General features: G+C 37.0%; 1 protein-coding gene across 2 annotated transcripts in view; it reads left to right on the top strand.

The window, feature by feature from the left end:
- Window positions 1-14,655, top strand: part of EFHC2 (EF-hand domain containing 2) — a 276,255-nt gene that overhangs the window by 239,598 nt on the left and 22,002 nt on the right. For both annotated transcript variants that reach the window (XM_069065742.1, XM_069065741.1), the window contains one exon: window positions 6,939-7,041. In XM_069065742.1, the coding sequence (XP_068921843.1) occupies window positions 6,939-7,041 (103 nt within the window). The remainder of the gene's footprint in view (window positions 1-6,938; window positions 7,042-14,655) is intronic.

Genomic DNA, 14,655 nt, shown 5'->3' with positions numbered 1-14,655 from the left:
CCTTTTTAGTTCAATTTGGTAGGACACTAAAGGAGTAAAGATATTCCCTGAATGACTGAAATGTTAAAATTCTGTCCTATCTTTTTAGGTGGCATCTGCCTTCCACTTTGTTGTTGTTATTTTTCTATAATTCCCAGGACTCAGGCCACAGATCATCTCTTATTTCATAGAATGATCAAATTGGGAATGCAGCAAATGTACTTGTCTATAGTTTCCTGTGAGCAATTTTGTCAAAGGTGTTGAGCATCTGAAATCTTTATTTAGAGAGCTACTCTCATTACCATTTCTTCTGGGGATTCTGATGAAGTGTCACATTGAAAAAAAAAACAACTTATAGGACTTAAATAATATCCAGGAGCATCCTGAGTCTTACTATGACCATGGGAGGTGTCTCAGGTTTTTTAATCTGACAATAATTTGCTAACAATTGATAGAAATTGATGAAGAAACAATAAATATACAAGTGTGATAAATATTCATACCTAGGGAATTTCTTTCCAAGCCTTCATGCAAAAATGAAGCTTCTTAGAAAATATCTTTCATTCATGGTGTGCTTCAGTTCTCACAGGAAGAAAAGAAGGAAGAAAGGGAGGGAAGGAGAGAAGGAGGAAGAGAATGGAAGGAAGAGAAAGGAAGGTCGAGAGAAAAACAGTAAGAGATAGAAAAGAAAGAAGGAAAGAAAGAAAAAGAAAGAAGGGAAAAAATGAAAGGAAAAAGAAATGTGCCTGCATTTTGGCAACAAATGTTTCCATAAACAGAACACATCTATTAAACGACTTTGTATGTGTTAGCATGATGTCTGTGCCAAAATCCAATGAATAAACAGTGGTTGGGAGAAGCAAGTAAAGGCAAAATCCCAAAATCCTCAATTAACCGGATCATGAATAAAAGAATTTTAGGGTGTTCTGTTTCCCGTCTACAGTTTTAATCTACCTCCAGTTCTTTTAATTGCTTTTCCAATATGACTTCATTTTGTTATATTTCTCTTTAATATTGATAATTTTTATTATTTCCTCCCTAATTCTTTCTTTGCTCTGTTTTCTAACAAAATAAAGAAAAGGCCTTAGGTTGTGAGTTAACTTGTTTTTTCATGGTTTGCTTTTTATAAGGTTTCTTTTAAAAGGCTTTCCCTAGTGAATTCTTTTTAATAGAAAATTCAACAACTCTCTTGCTGAAGGTGTGGATCACGACACTCTGGGGGGAGTTTCTGGGAAGCTCTGAGAGGGTTCCCTAGGCTGCAGCTGTCTTGCTTGAAATCTAACTAAAAGAGTATTAGCTCCTTTTGGGGCTGAGGAATCTGCAGAACTTAGTCAAAATCTAGAAATGCAAGAATAAATAACAAATGTTTATTAAATACCTACTATGTACCAGGCGCTGTGCTAAGCACTAACGATACAATAAGAGGTAAAAGATGCCCCTTCTTTTAAGGAGCTCACAATCAAATAGGGGAAAACAGCATGCAGACAAATAATGTAAAAAAAAAAAGCTATATACAGTATAAATAGGAAATAATTGACAGGGAAGACAATAAAATTAAGAGGAGATGGGAAAAGCTGCCTATAGAAGGTAGGATTTTAGTTGGGTCTAAAAGGAAATCAGGGAAGGCAGTAGGTGGAGATTAGGAGGGAGAGCATTCTATACATAGGGAGCAGGCAGAGAAAATGCCTAGGGCCAAAAGATGACTGTTGATTTGGTGGAACATCCAGGAGGCTGATATCACTATATCAAAGAGTACTTGGTAGGAGTAAAAAGACTGGAAAGGTAGGAGGGGGCTAGGTTATGAAGGGCTTTGAATTCCAAATAGAGGATTTGGCATTTGATCATGGAGGAGATAGGAAACTACTGGAGTTTACTGAGTGAGGGAAGATGGGAGGAGTGTTGGTGGCATGATTGGACCTGTGCTTTAGGAAAATCACTTGTTGGGTAAATGGGGGATGGATTGGAGAGGCAAGAGACTTGAAGCAGGCAGACTCACCAGTAGGCTATTCCAATAATTCACACATGAGAGCTTGTACCAAAGAAGAGTATAAAAACACTATTTCTCCCACAAGGACTTCTGGTTAAGATGACAACATGAAAGGTTTTAGAGAACTGATTCTATCTCACATAGATCCCAACAAATATATAAAAACGATTTCAGATAAAACAAACTAAAAAGAAGCAAAAGTAAACTCCTTAATCCACTTCAGACCTGTAAGGAAAAACTATTGGAGAAGGGAAAAAGGTATCATGCTAGGGAATTCAGTGTGAACTCAGGAAAACATAGAGGTTAATGGAGGTGAGGAAAGAAACTGAGTGAGGAAAGGAAACCAGTGAAATAACTTGCAAATGGTCATGAAGCCAGTCAGCATGAATCAGGCTGGAAAAGGAGGGGGGATGTTGTAAGCCAGCATGAATTTGAGGTCTTGAAGCCAAATCCTGGGCCTGGCCTGGTAGACTAGAAATGGGAAAGAAAACCAGTCCCCCTATGTTACTATGGAAGGAGATAGGACCTGACTATGTAATCCTCAGACCTGTGAGAACTACAGCAGGAGACAGGTCCAATTCAACACCTGTAGATCAGCACGGGGGAGAGGAAAGACAGAGGGACTTTGCAGTAGGCCTGAAACCAGAATGATTTTCAACACCCCATGGGAATTTTCCAAGACCCACAGCAGTAGTAGACACAAACAACTCTCATTTGGGAATCACACAAGAAGTAAAAGATAAACTGACCAAAGCCATGCTCAGCAGAAGACCACTGGAAGCCTGACACAGAAATCAGGAATTGAGGCAGAAAATAGGGTCTTAATACCATCCATCTTGCCTAGTTTGCAGTGACAGTAGAATACTGACTACAGGAGGAGCAGAACTAAACAAAGCTTATACAGCTCACCCAAGAGTACCAAAAAGAACTAGGCCCAAAACACAAGTGCAATACAAGAATTCAAGCTAACAATATGAGTGAACAGAAGAAGACAATAAACACAAAAAAATAAATATTATGGATTAAGAGATGCCCAGCAAAACTACATTATGCTTAAAGGCATCATTGGTAATGAGATATCAATAATTGAATATTTTATTTTTTGTAAATTCATGTCAAAAGAATTTTTAGCATTCATTTAAAAATTGAGTTCCAAATTCTCTCCCTTTATCTCTTCCCTCCCCACTCTATGAAATAACAAGCAATTTGATACAAATTATGTATGCTCAGTCATGTAAAACACATGTAAAAAAAACACAGACAAAAAAAAACAAAACAAATCTAAGAAAAATAAAGCTCAAAAAGTATGCTTTATTTTGCATTCAAATTCTTATCAGTTCTTTCTCTGGAGGTAGATGGCACTTTTCATCATATCATTGGAACTGTGTTAAATCATTGAATTGCTGAGAATAGCTATATTCACAGTTGATCATCATACAATATTGTTACTGTGTACAATGTTCTCATAGCTTTGCTCACTTCACTCTGCATCAGTTCATGTAAGTCTTTACAGATTTTACTGAAAGCACCATGCTCATCATTTCTGATAAGTGCAATAATATTCTGTAGCAATCATATACCACAACTTGTTTCACTGTTCCCCAATTGATTAGTGTTCTCTCAATTTACAATTTTTTTGCCAGCCCAAAAAGATTTTTTTTAAATCACGAAGTTGTCAGTCAAGAAGCAACAAGCATTTTTAAGCACTTTACTATGTGCCAGACAGTGCTAACAAAAATAAGCAGAAAGACAGTCCTTGCCCTCAAGGAGTTTATATTCTAATTGAAGGAGACAGTACATTTGAGTGGTCATAAAAGGGATGAGGTGATGATACAAAGGTACCAGGTGGGTGAGGGAACATAGAGGAGGAGCTGGCCTGGGTGTCTTCAGGGAGTAAGGAGAATTCCAGTCAGAGGGAGAGGCCTCTGAGTGGGGTAGAGAATACTTCCTTTTTTTTCCTTTTTGGTGGAGGGAAGGTAGGGCTTGGGGTTAAGTGACTTGCCCAAGGTTACATAGCTAGTAAGTGTTAAGTGTCCAAGGCCATATTTGAACTCGGGTCCTCCTGACTCCAGGGCTGGTGCTCTATTCATGGTGCCACCTAGCTGCCCCAAGAGAGTACTTCCAATGTATGAGTTCCAGAGTTGGAGTGGGGTTAATCATGAAGAGCTGAAGTATGGTTGTGGTAGAGGACATCTGGGTTGCAGCCTGGACAGTCTGTGCTGTCAAGAAGCTTATATTCTATCATTCAAATTACATTCTAATCATTCTCTCCTTATTCACATTTATTCAAATTCACTTTCAGTCATTATCTCCATAACATCTACTATGCAGAACAAACAGTTTAATGAAAGAATAAACTGTTGATAGTTTTTTTTTTTTAAGGGTAGGATTCAGTTCTCTCTTATTGTTTCATCAAATCATTCTCTTTTCCCTAATTCTGTACCTCATACTTCCCTGTGTGAATTTCAGGGCTGGAGTGTGTATTCAGGATGAAGAGCTGGAATGTGGTAATGGAAGTCCATCATGCAGCCAGGAGACGACGGAAAGCATCCTTCTCCTGGCTATTTGCTCCTCCCTGGCTGGTCGTCGTTGTTTTTCCTGAAAGAGCTCTCCCCCTTTTCTCCTCCTACTTGCCTGAATAATCCTTCCCAGTTTTCTTTGCATAATCATTATTTATATCATGGCCCCATATGTGAGAGCATTTCCTCTCCCATGTTTTCTTCTCTCTTTGCAATCATTCTTTTGTCAATTTCATAATTTTGTGTTTTCAACTATGATTTCTTTCAAGATATAGAAATCCAACTCCCTCCTCCTCTCTCTCCTGAGTGCTAGCTACATGTCTTCAACTGCTCTGTGCCCCACAGGTATCTCAAGCTCATCATGTCAAAAACATAACTTCCCTTTTCCCTAAATCCCACCCCTTTTCCAAACTTTCCAATTTCCATCAAGGTACCATAATTCTTCTAGTCACACAAGTTTTCAACTTAGGAGTCACTCTGCATTCTTCATTTTTACTCAACTTCCATATCCAAATACCCACAAGCATTATTGCTTGTACTTACATAACATCTCCCTCATCCATCCCCTTTGTGCTACTTATATGGGCGTCACCGTAGTTCAGAACCTCAACCACTCTTACCTGGATGATTGCAATAGCCTCCTTTTAAAAGGTCTCCTTACTTCCTAGTCTCTCCTCTGTCCAAACCACATAGCTGCTAAGTCCATGGGATCACATATCTAGAGCCAGAATGGACCTCAGAGGCCTTTCATCCAATTCCTTTATTGTATAGATGAAGAGCATAAGGCCCAGAGAGGTAAATTGATACGACTGAAGTCATACAGCAAGTGTCAAAGGCAAGATTTGAACCCAGGTCCTCTGACTACAGAACCAGTACTTTCCCCACACAGTACCAGATATTCCAAAAGCACAAGTTAAACCGTCACTCCACCACTCAGAAAGCTTCAGTGAACCCCTATTATCTCTATGAGAAAATGCAAATATCTATTTAATATTTAAAGTCTCTCATAATTGAGTTCCAGCCAATATTTTTTTTTAAATTAATTAATTTTGCTTTTTTTGGGGGGTGGACAGGGCAATTGGGGTTAAGTGACTTGCCCAAGGTCACACGGCTAGTAAGTGTTACGTGTCTGAGGCCTTCAGGGCCAGTGCTCTATTTACTTTGCCACCTAGCCACCCTGAGCTCCAGGCAATATTTTCAGGGAAGCTACATGATATAGAGTTCAGGGCCTAGAGTTAGGAAGACTCATCTTCCTGAGCCCAAATCTGACTTCAGACACTTACTAGCAGTGTAACCTTGGACAAGTCCCTTAATCCTTTTTACCTCAGTTTCCTCACCTATAAAATGAGCTAGGAAAGGAAATGGCAAACTCTTCCAGTATTTCTGCCAAGAAAATTCCAAGTGGGATTGTAAAGAGTTGGACAGGACTAAAACAACTGAACAACCACTATATTTCCAACCTCATTAGTCATTGCCTCTTCTTATACATTGTGTTTACTTGGTCTCCCTCTTTGCATTGTTTATCCCCCACCCTGGAATGTTTTCTCTCTTCTGCCCTGCCTTTAGAACCCCTAGGGTCTTTCATGGCTCAGCTTCAGTGCTGCCACCCACAAAAGGCCTTCCTGATTCTCTTACCTCTTAGCGCCCTCTCCTGAGAAATTATTTTAACGTATCTGTTTATATATGATTGAGGACATAGACAGTTTTAAATTCTTGTCCATAATTTCCAACACATAGAACAGTTCCTAGTACATAGTAGGCCTTTAATAAATTTCTGGTGAATTGAATTAAGCCATAAATTACCATCATTTCAGATAAAGTATAACAGTGACATGGAGAGTGAATGCAAAAAATTTAAAATCACTCAGTCCATAAAGATTTTAAGTGCCTTCTTTGTGCTGGGGATACAAAGAAAGACCAAAAAAAGTGCCTGCTCTCAATGGCTTCACAATCTAATGAAAGAGACAGATTGAAAATAACCATATATAGATAAGATCTATAAAGGATAAATGGGAAATCAAATAGAATCAATCATTCATATTGAATTTATATGCTTAGTGGATTCCATTTGATCACTTTCAATATGTTTGTGAAATATTAATGTTGTAATTTCTAGAGTTCTTTAATTTGTTTCCTAAACTGTGGGAAAATGAGGTTGAAAAAAAAAACAGTCCTTTGTTGTTGCTGTTTAAACGTGGAATTGGAAATATTTTGCAGAATTATTTAGGGGAAAAATATTGAATTAAAAGTTTCATAGCTTTTTAAGAATGTCTCTTTTAGGTATATGTTTCCATAACATTAAATACTTTAGACAAGATTAGATTTTCTTCAGCTAATCTATAACTTTATTTAAATAATATATGGCAATATATTTTTAAAGATAAAATTAACAATGGCATTTAGTTCAGTTCTGACTATGGAATTAATCTGTGTATGAAATTTTTGTTTTTCAGGTTTGAAGACAGCCAGGAACAAATCGAATATAAGAAGTTTTTCTGTGCCATAAACTGGAGAGTCAACATGGTTCCTCCTTTCCAGGCGCTCACCTGTCCAGATGTAAAAACTAATTAATATTTCTCAAGCTATCTATCCAAAATCTTCTAAGCTTTAAAAAAGATTTACCTTTGGTGGCCTTCATCTTAGAAATGTTGTCATAAAACAGATAGTTGTAAGCATTCCTTGTGAAGGATTCTGATAATATAAGAAACCACAGGAGCAAAGCTCAAATGATACATAATGCTGGCTCCATCCCCAAATGGATCTGAAATAGTTTTCACAGTTTCCCATAATACAGTGCTTCATGAATACTTATTTCAAATATGAGACAGATGATTTTTTAAATTATAATATAAAATTGTTTAGTTAGGAAAAAGCAAAGGACATGGGACTAGACAATTCTTTGGAAATTTGGGTATTAAATGAATTCTCACTCGAGAATTTCCCTGAACCACTAAGATTTCAGTCACCATGTATTTTAGAGTTTTGCATTTTCATTTTTAAAATTTTGTTTTAGAAAAATCAGAATAATTTTCATAATAGGCAAGTACTAAAGTGGAACAGCTGTATGAAATAGAAAATAGACATTTTGTTCCATTTGCACGTACATATACAAAATATCACAGCTGGAAAGAACACAAGACAAGAATATGAACATTTGCAAAATAGTAAAAAAGGATGATGGAGTAGTATCATCTTATAAACAAGAAAGGGCATAAAACTGTCTAAAGAAAGCTCGGTAAGGAAGTCCAACTAAGAAAATCCATACTGAGGGTATTCAAGGATGTAAATGGAAGGCAGACTACAAAAACAAGAAAAATGGAAAATGTTTGCCAAAAAAAATATTTCAACAAACTATTTTCTCCATTAAAGATAGTGGAACCATCACATACAGATTCTAATCACAGTCCCTGAGATGCTTCTAGAGGAGGGAGAATGTCACTAAAGATAAAAAAGAAAAGATATTCCTCTCTCTTGGTTCTCTTCTTACTTATCTGACTGTTCTTTCTCCCTTTCCTTTGCTAGATCATTATCCAGGTCACACCTGCTCTCCAGGGGTGTCTGACAGAGACCTGTCCTGGGGCGTCTTCTCTTCCCCTTCTATATGCTATTTTACTTCATGATTGCATTATCTCCCATGACATTTGAAACTGGATGTCCTGTGTATATCTTCAGCTCAGCATATCCAAAAATGAGCTAATCATCTTTCTCCCAAAACCTTCGTCCCTTCTGAACTTTCCTCTATCAAGTGTACTTATCATCCTTCCAGTCACTCAGGTTTGCACCCTAGCTGTCATCCTCAATTCCTCACTCTCACCCTCCTCTACCACCTATCCAAATTGTTGTCAGGCTTTTCAGTTTAACCTTTATGATATCTCTTCTGTATATCCCCTTCTCCCATCTGACATTGACACCAACCTAGAAGTGCAGGCAGCATCTATTGTAATAATTGTATTATAATTTTGTAATATTGTAATAGTTATTTGGCTCCCTGCCTCAAGCCTTTCCTTTTCTTTACTCCACTCTCTTCTCACATCATGTGTCTCCCTAAAGTACTGGTCTGATCATGTCACCCACCTTCTCCTGCCCTATTCATTTAAACTCTAGGGACTTCCATTCATCCCCCAGATCAAATTTAAATCCCTGTTTGGTGTTCAGACCCTTCATTACCTAGCACTACTTCTCCTGCCTTCTTATACCTTACACTATGCCTAGTCTCCTACTTTGTGATCCAATGACATTGACCTCTTTGCTGTTCCTGACATAAAGGACTCCTCCTCCTCCTAACTCCATGCATTTTATTTTTCTCTTCTTTTTCTCAATATTTTAATTTTATCAATTATATGTAAAAACAATTTTTGATATTTAAAAAATTAGCTCCAAATTGTCCCCTTTTCTCCTTCCCACTCTTCCCTGAGGCAGAAAGCAATTTGATATAGCTTATATATATGCAATTATGCAAAATATATTTCTATGTTAGTCATGTTGTGTGAAAGAAAAGGGACCAATAAAATGTAAAGAAAGCCAAAAATATTATGCTTCAATCTGCATTCAGATTCCATCAATTCTTTCTTTGGAGGTGGATAACATTTTTGTCATGAGACCTTTGGAATGATCTTGAATCATTGAATTGCTAAGAATAGTTAAGTGATCATAATACAATATTGCTGTTCCTGTGTACAATGTTTTCTTGGTTTTGCTCACTTCACTCTGGCATCAGTTCATATAAGTTCTCCCAGGTTTTTCTGAAAGATTTCTACTCACAGTTTCTTATAGCAAAATAATATTCAGTTACAATTATAAACCACAATGGTTTGACCATTCCTAAAATAATGAGCATCTCCTCAGTTTCCAATTCTTTGCCACCACAGAAAGAACTGTTATAAATATTTTGTATATGTAGGAACTTTTCTTTTTAAAAAAATCTCTTTGGGGGTAAAGACTTAGTGGTGTTGTTGGGTCAAAAAATATGCACAGATTTATAGCCCTTTGGGCATAGTCCCAAATCATTCCCTAGAATGGTTGGATCAGTTCACAACTCTACCAACAATGCATTAGTGTCCCAATTTTTGCACATCTCTTCCAACACTTATCATTTTCCTTTTCTGTCATATTAGCCAATGTAATAGACATGAGGTGGTGCCTCAGAGTTGTTTTAATTTGTATTTTCTTTTTTTGTCTTTTAGAGGGCAATTGGGGTTAAGTAACTTTCCCAAGGTTAGTTACATGGCTAGTTTTTTTTTGTGTGGGTGCTAAGTATCTGAGGCCGGAACTGAGCTCAGGTCCCCCTGACTCCAGGGTCAGAGCTTTTCACTCACTGTGCCACCTAGCCACCCCTTAATTTGTATTTTCTAACCAGTAGTTATTTAGAGCCAATTTTTTTATTATTATAGCTAGCTTTTATTTCTTCATCTGAAAACTGCCTCTTTATAACCTTTGATCACTCATTGGTTGGGGAATGACTTGTATTCTTATAAATTTGATATGGTTCTCTATATATTTGAGAAATGCAGCCTTTATCAAATGCACTTGTTATAGAATTTTTCCCCAGCTTTTTGCTTTCCTTCTAATCTTGGCTTCATTTGGGTTTCTTGTCTTTTTTTTTTAGTTAACCCTTTTAAATTTAATACATCAAAATTATCCATTCTACCTCTTGTAATGCTCTCTATCTCCTTGGTGATATATTCTTTCATTCTCCATAGATCAAACAGGTAAACTATTCCTTTTTCTCCTAATTTGCTTATGGTATCACCTATTATGTCTAAATCATGTACCCATTTTGACCTTAACTTGGTATATGGTGTGAGATGTTGGTTTATACCTAGTTTCTGCCAAACTGCTTTCCAGTTTTCCCAGCATTTTTTATCAGGTAGTGAGTTTTTGTCCCAAAAGCTTGGGTCTTGGGTTTATCGAACACTAGATTACTATGGTCATTTACAATTGTGTTATTATATACCTAATCTATTCCACTGATCTGTCACTCTATTTCTTAGCCAGTGCCAGATTGTTTTGATGATTACTGCTGTATAATACTGTTTGAAATGTGTTACAGCTAGGCTACCTTCCTTCACATTTTTCTCCATTGGTTTCCTTAATTTTCTTGTTTTTTGATCTTCCAAATGAATTTTGTTATTTTTCTAGCTCTGTAATTTTTTGTATTTTCCTTGGTATGTCACTAAATAACTAAATTAATTTAGGGAGAGTTCTCATTTTTTAATATTGACTTGGTCTACTCATGAGCAATTAATATTTTTCCAATTGTTTAGATCTGACTTTGTGTGAAAAATATTTTGTAATTGTGTTCATTTAGTTTTTGGATTTGTCTTGACAGGTAGGCTCCCAAGTATTTTATATCATCTATAATTATTTAAATGGAATTTCCCTTTCTATCTCTTGTTACTGCACTTTGTTGGTAATATATAGAAATGCTGGTGATTTATGTGGGTTTATTTTATGTCCTGAAACTTTGCTAATGCTAATTATGTCAAGTAGTTTTTTAGTGGATTCTCCAGGATTAAGTATACCATTATGCCGTATGCAAAAAGTGATAGTTTTATTTTCTTGTTGCTTTTTCTAATTCCTTCAATTTTTTTCTCTTATTGGTTTAGCTAGAATGTTTAGTACAATATTGAATAGCAGTACTATTACTGGACATCCTTGCTTCATCTCTGACCTTATTGAGAAGGTTTCTAGCTTATGCCCATTACAGATAATGGTTATGATGATTTTAGATAGATACTACTTATCTTTTTTAAAAAACAATTATTTATTTATTTTTAGTTTTCAATATTCATTTCCACAAGATTTTGAGTTGCATTTTTTCTCCCTGTCTTTCCCCTACCCCCATCCCAAAATAGCAAGCCTATTAAATACCCTTTCTCCCAATCTGTTTTCTCTTACATCCTCCACCATCACTCCCCTAACTTTCTAGTAGGGCAAGATGGATTTCTATACCCCAGTGCTCCTGTATATTTTATTTCCCAGTTGCATGTAAAAAACAATTTTTAAGCACTTGTTTTTAAAACCTTGACTTCCAGATTTTTTCCCTTCTTCCCTCCTCACTCGCCCCACTGAGAAGATAAACAATTCAATGCAGGTTGTACATGTGTAGTTATCCAAATCATTTCCATAGTAGTTATATTGTGAAAGACTATATTTCCCTCTATCCTATCCAGCTCCCCAATTATTCTATTTTCTCCTTTGACCCTATCCCTTTTAAAAATGTTTGCTTCTAACTAACCTCTACCCCAATCTGCCCTCACTTCTATCATCCCCCTCTTATCCCCTACCCCCCTATTTGCCTGTAGAGTAAGATACCCAATTGAGTGTGTATATTATTCCCTCCTTAAGCCAAATTCAATGAGAATAATGTCCCATTCCTTTTCACCTTCCTGTTCTTCCCCTCCATTGTAACAGTTTTCTCTTGCCTTTTTTATATGAGATAATTTACCTTAATCTATCTCTCCCTTTCACTTCCCAATTCCTCTCTCACCTCTTAATTTTATTTTTTAGATATCATCCCTTCATATTCAACTCATCCTGTGCCCTCTGTCTATGTGTACATGAACATACACCCTCCTATATATATATATATATATATATATATATATATATATATATATATTCCCTTCAACTATCCTCATACTAAGAAAAGTCTTATGAGTTATAATGATCATTTTTCCATGTAGAAATATAAATAGTTCAACTTTGATAAGTTCCTTATGATTTATTTTTCCTGTTTACCTTCTCATGCTTCTCTTGCTTCTTGTATTTGAAAGTCAGATTTTCTGTTCAGCTCTGTTTTTTTCTTCAAGAATGCTCAAAAATCTTCTATTTCATTGAATTACTGTATTTTACCCTATAGCATTATTCTCAGTTTTGCTGATTAGGTGAATCTTGGTTTTTGTCCTACCTCCTTTGACCTCCAGAATATCATATTCCAAGCCTTTTTTTTTTTAAAGCAATCGGGGTTAAGTAACTTGCTCAAGGTTACACGGCCAGTTATTTCTGGGTGGGTGCTAAGTTTCTGAGCCCGGGATTCGATCTCCAGGTCATCTCAACACTGGAGCCAGTACTCTTACTCGCTGAGCCACCTGGCTGCCCCTAAGCAATTGGGGTTAAGTAACTTGCTCAAGGTTACACGGCCAGGTGTTTCTGGGTGGGTGCTAAGTGTCTGAGCCTGGGATTCGATCTCCAGGTCTTCTCAACACTGGAGCCAGTGCTCTTACTCGCTGAGCCACCTGGCTGCCCCTATTCCAAGCCTTTTGATCCCTTAATGTAGAAACTGCTAGGTCTTGTGTTATCCTGATTGTGTTTCCACAATACTCAAATTGTTTCTTCCTGACTGCTTGCAGTATTTTCTCCTTAACCTGGGAACTCTGGAATTTGGCTACAATATTCTTAGGAGTTTTATTTTTAGGAGTTTCCTTTTTAGGATATTTTTTAAGAGGTGATCGGTGAATTCTTTCAATTTCTATTTTGCCTTCTGATTCTAGAATATCAGGGCAATTTTGCTTGACAATTCCTTGAAAGATGGTGTTTAGGCTCTTTTTTTGATCATGGCTTTCAGGTAGTCCAATAATTTCTAAATCACCTCTCCTAGATCTATTTTCTAAGTCAGTGGTTTTTCCAATGAGATATTTCACATTGCCTTCTATTTTTTTTTTATTTGTTTGGCTCTGTTTTATAGAATCTTGATTTCTCATAAAGTCATTATTTTCCAATTGTTCCAATCTAATTTTGAAGGAGTTATTCTCTTTAGCGAGTTTTTGAAATTCTTTTTCCATCTGGCATATTCATCTTTTTAAGGCATACTTCTCCTCACTAGCTTTTTGGACCTCTTTTGCCTTTTGAATTAGTCTATTTTTTAAGGTATTATTTTCTTCAGTGTATTTTTTGGGCCTCCTTTAGCAGGCTGTTGACTCGCTTTTCATGATTTTCTTGCATCATTCTCATTTTTCTTCCCAATTTTTCCTCTACTTCTCTTACTCGATTTTCAAAATCCTTCTTGAGCTTCTCCACAGCCTGTAACCAATTCATATTTTTCTTGGAGGCTTTTGACTCAGGACTTCTGACTTCTCTGTCTTCCTCCCACTTCATGCCTTGATCCTTTTTGTCCCCCAAAAAGGATTCAATGGTCTGTGCTTCCTTTGCTTATTCATATTGCCAGCCAATTACTTGACTTTTGAGCTCTTTGCCTCACTAGAACTCTGCTTTGGATACAGGTGACCAGGAAATGATGTCTGTAGCAGGAGCCCATGGCTTCCCATAGGCAATGAACTCTTGAGAATGGTTTTAACACCTTTTAAGGAAAAAGTAGACTAATGTGCATAGGAGAATGGATTAGGATATTATGCCTGCCATAGTTATGATTTTCTTCATTGTAGGGAACTTGAATCAGTGAGATCATAGATCCATTTGAGTATCAAGTATTTGAGATGGTAAGCAAGGATTATGATTGGCTTTTATCACATTGTATCAGCAATGCCATATTCACAATGCCTATAGAGATTACAAATATGCTGATATAATTATCCATTAGAAAATACGTCATGTTTGCCATATGAGGAAATAAACTAGAAAATTTATTAAGATACCAAAAGACTGAGTCCCAAAACCAGAAAGTGAAAGCCATCAGAGTAGTTATGACATTGGCACAGGTAGATAAAGTAGAAAGCACCCACATTTTCAAGCCTTTAAAACAGAACAGGCTACCTCAGGCAAAGGTCCTCCTCTCCCCACGCACAGCAACCACCCAGCGTCCTGGAAGCGCACTCCCAGCAGCTCCGGCCCCTGGCAGTCCTCAGCAGGAGTCCTTAGCAGAAAGTCCTTAGCAGTTCTAACTCAAAAAGGGCTTCGCGCTGCCACTGCCTCTGCTGCTGCCGCCGTCACCACCACCGCCAGCCACCGAAGGAACGCTAGCTTGGCTTCCGCTTCCTCTTGCTCCGCCCCTTCCTGCTACGTCAGCAAGTCCAACGGGGCATGGAAGATCTTTAAATCCCATAACCCTTACACACATCAATAACTCCACTTAATTTTTTCTCCAATTCCCTGAAAATAAAAAACATAGGAAAGGTAAAATAAATTTTACCTTTTTTTTTTTTTTGGTAAATTTTACCAATATTTTAAAAACAATACCAGAGAGTCAAATGAGATACCATATGCAAAGCACTT

The sequence above is a fragment of the Petaurus breviceps genome, unplaced genomic scaffold (genome assembly GCF_028583685.1).
Source record: "Petaurus breviceps papuanus isolate PSGF00001 unplaced genomic scaffold, PetGlider_PUasm1.0 90700, whole genome shotgun sequence".
NCBI classification, from domain to species: Eukaryota; Metazoa; Chordata; class Mammalia; order Diprotodontia; family Petauridae; genus Petaurus; species Petaurus breviceps.
The sequence above is the reverse complement of the archived record's forward strand: the minus strand, read 5'-3'. Positions and strand labels throughout refer to the sequence as shown.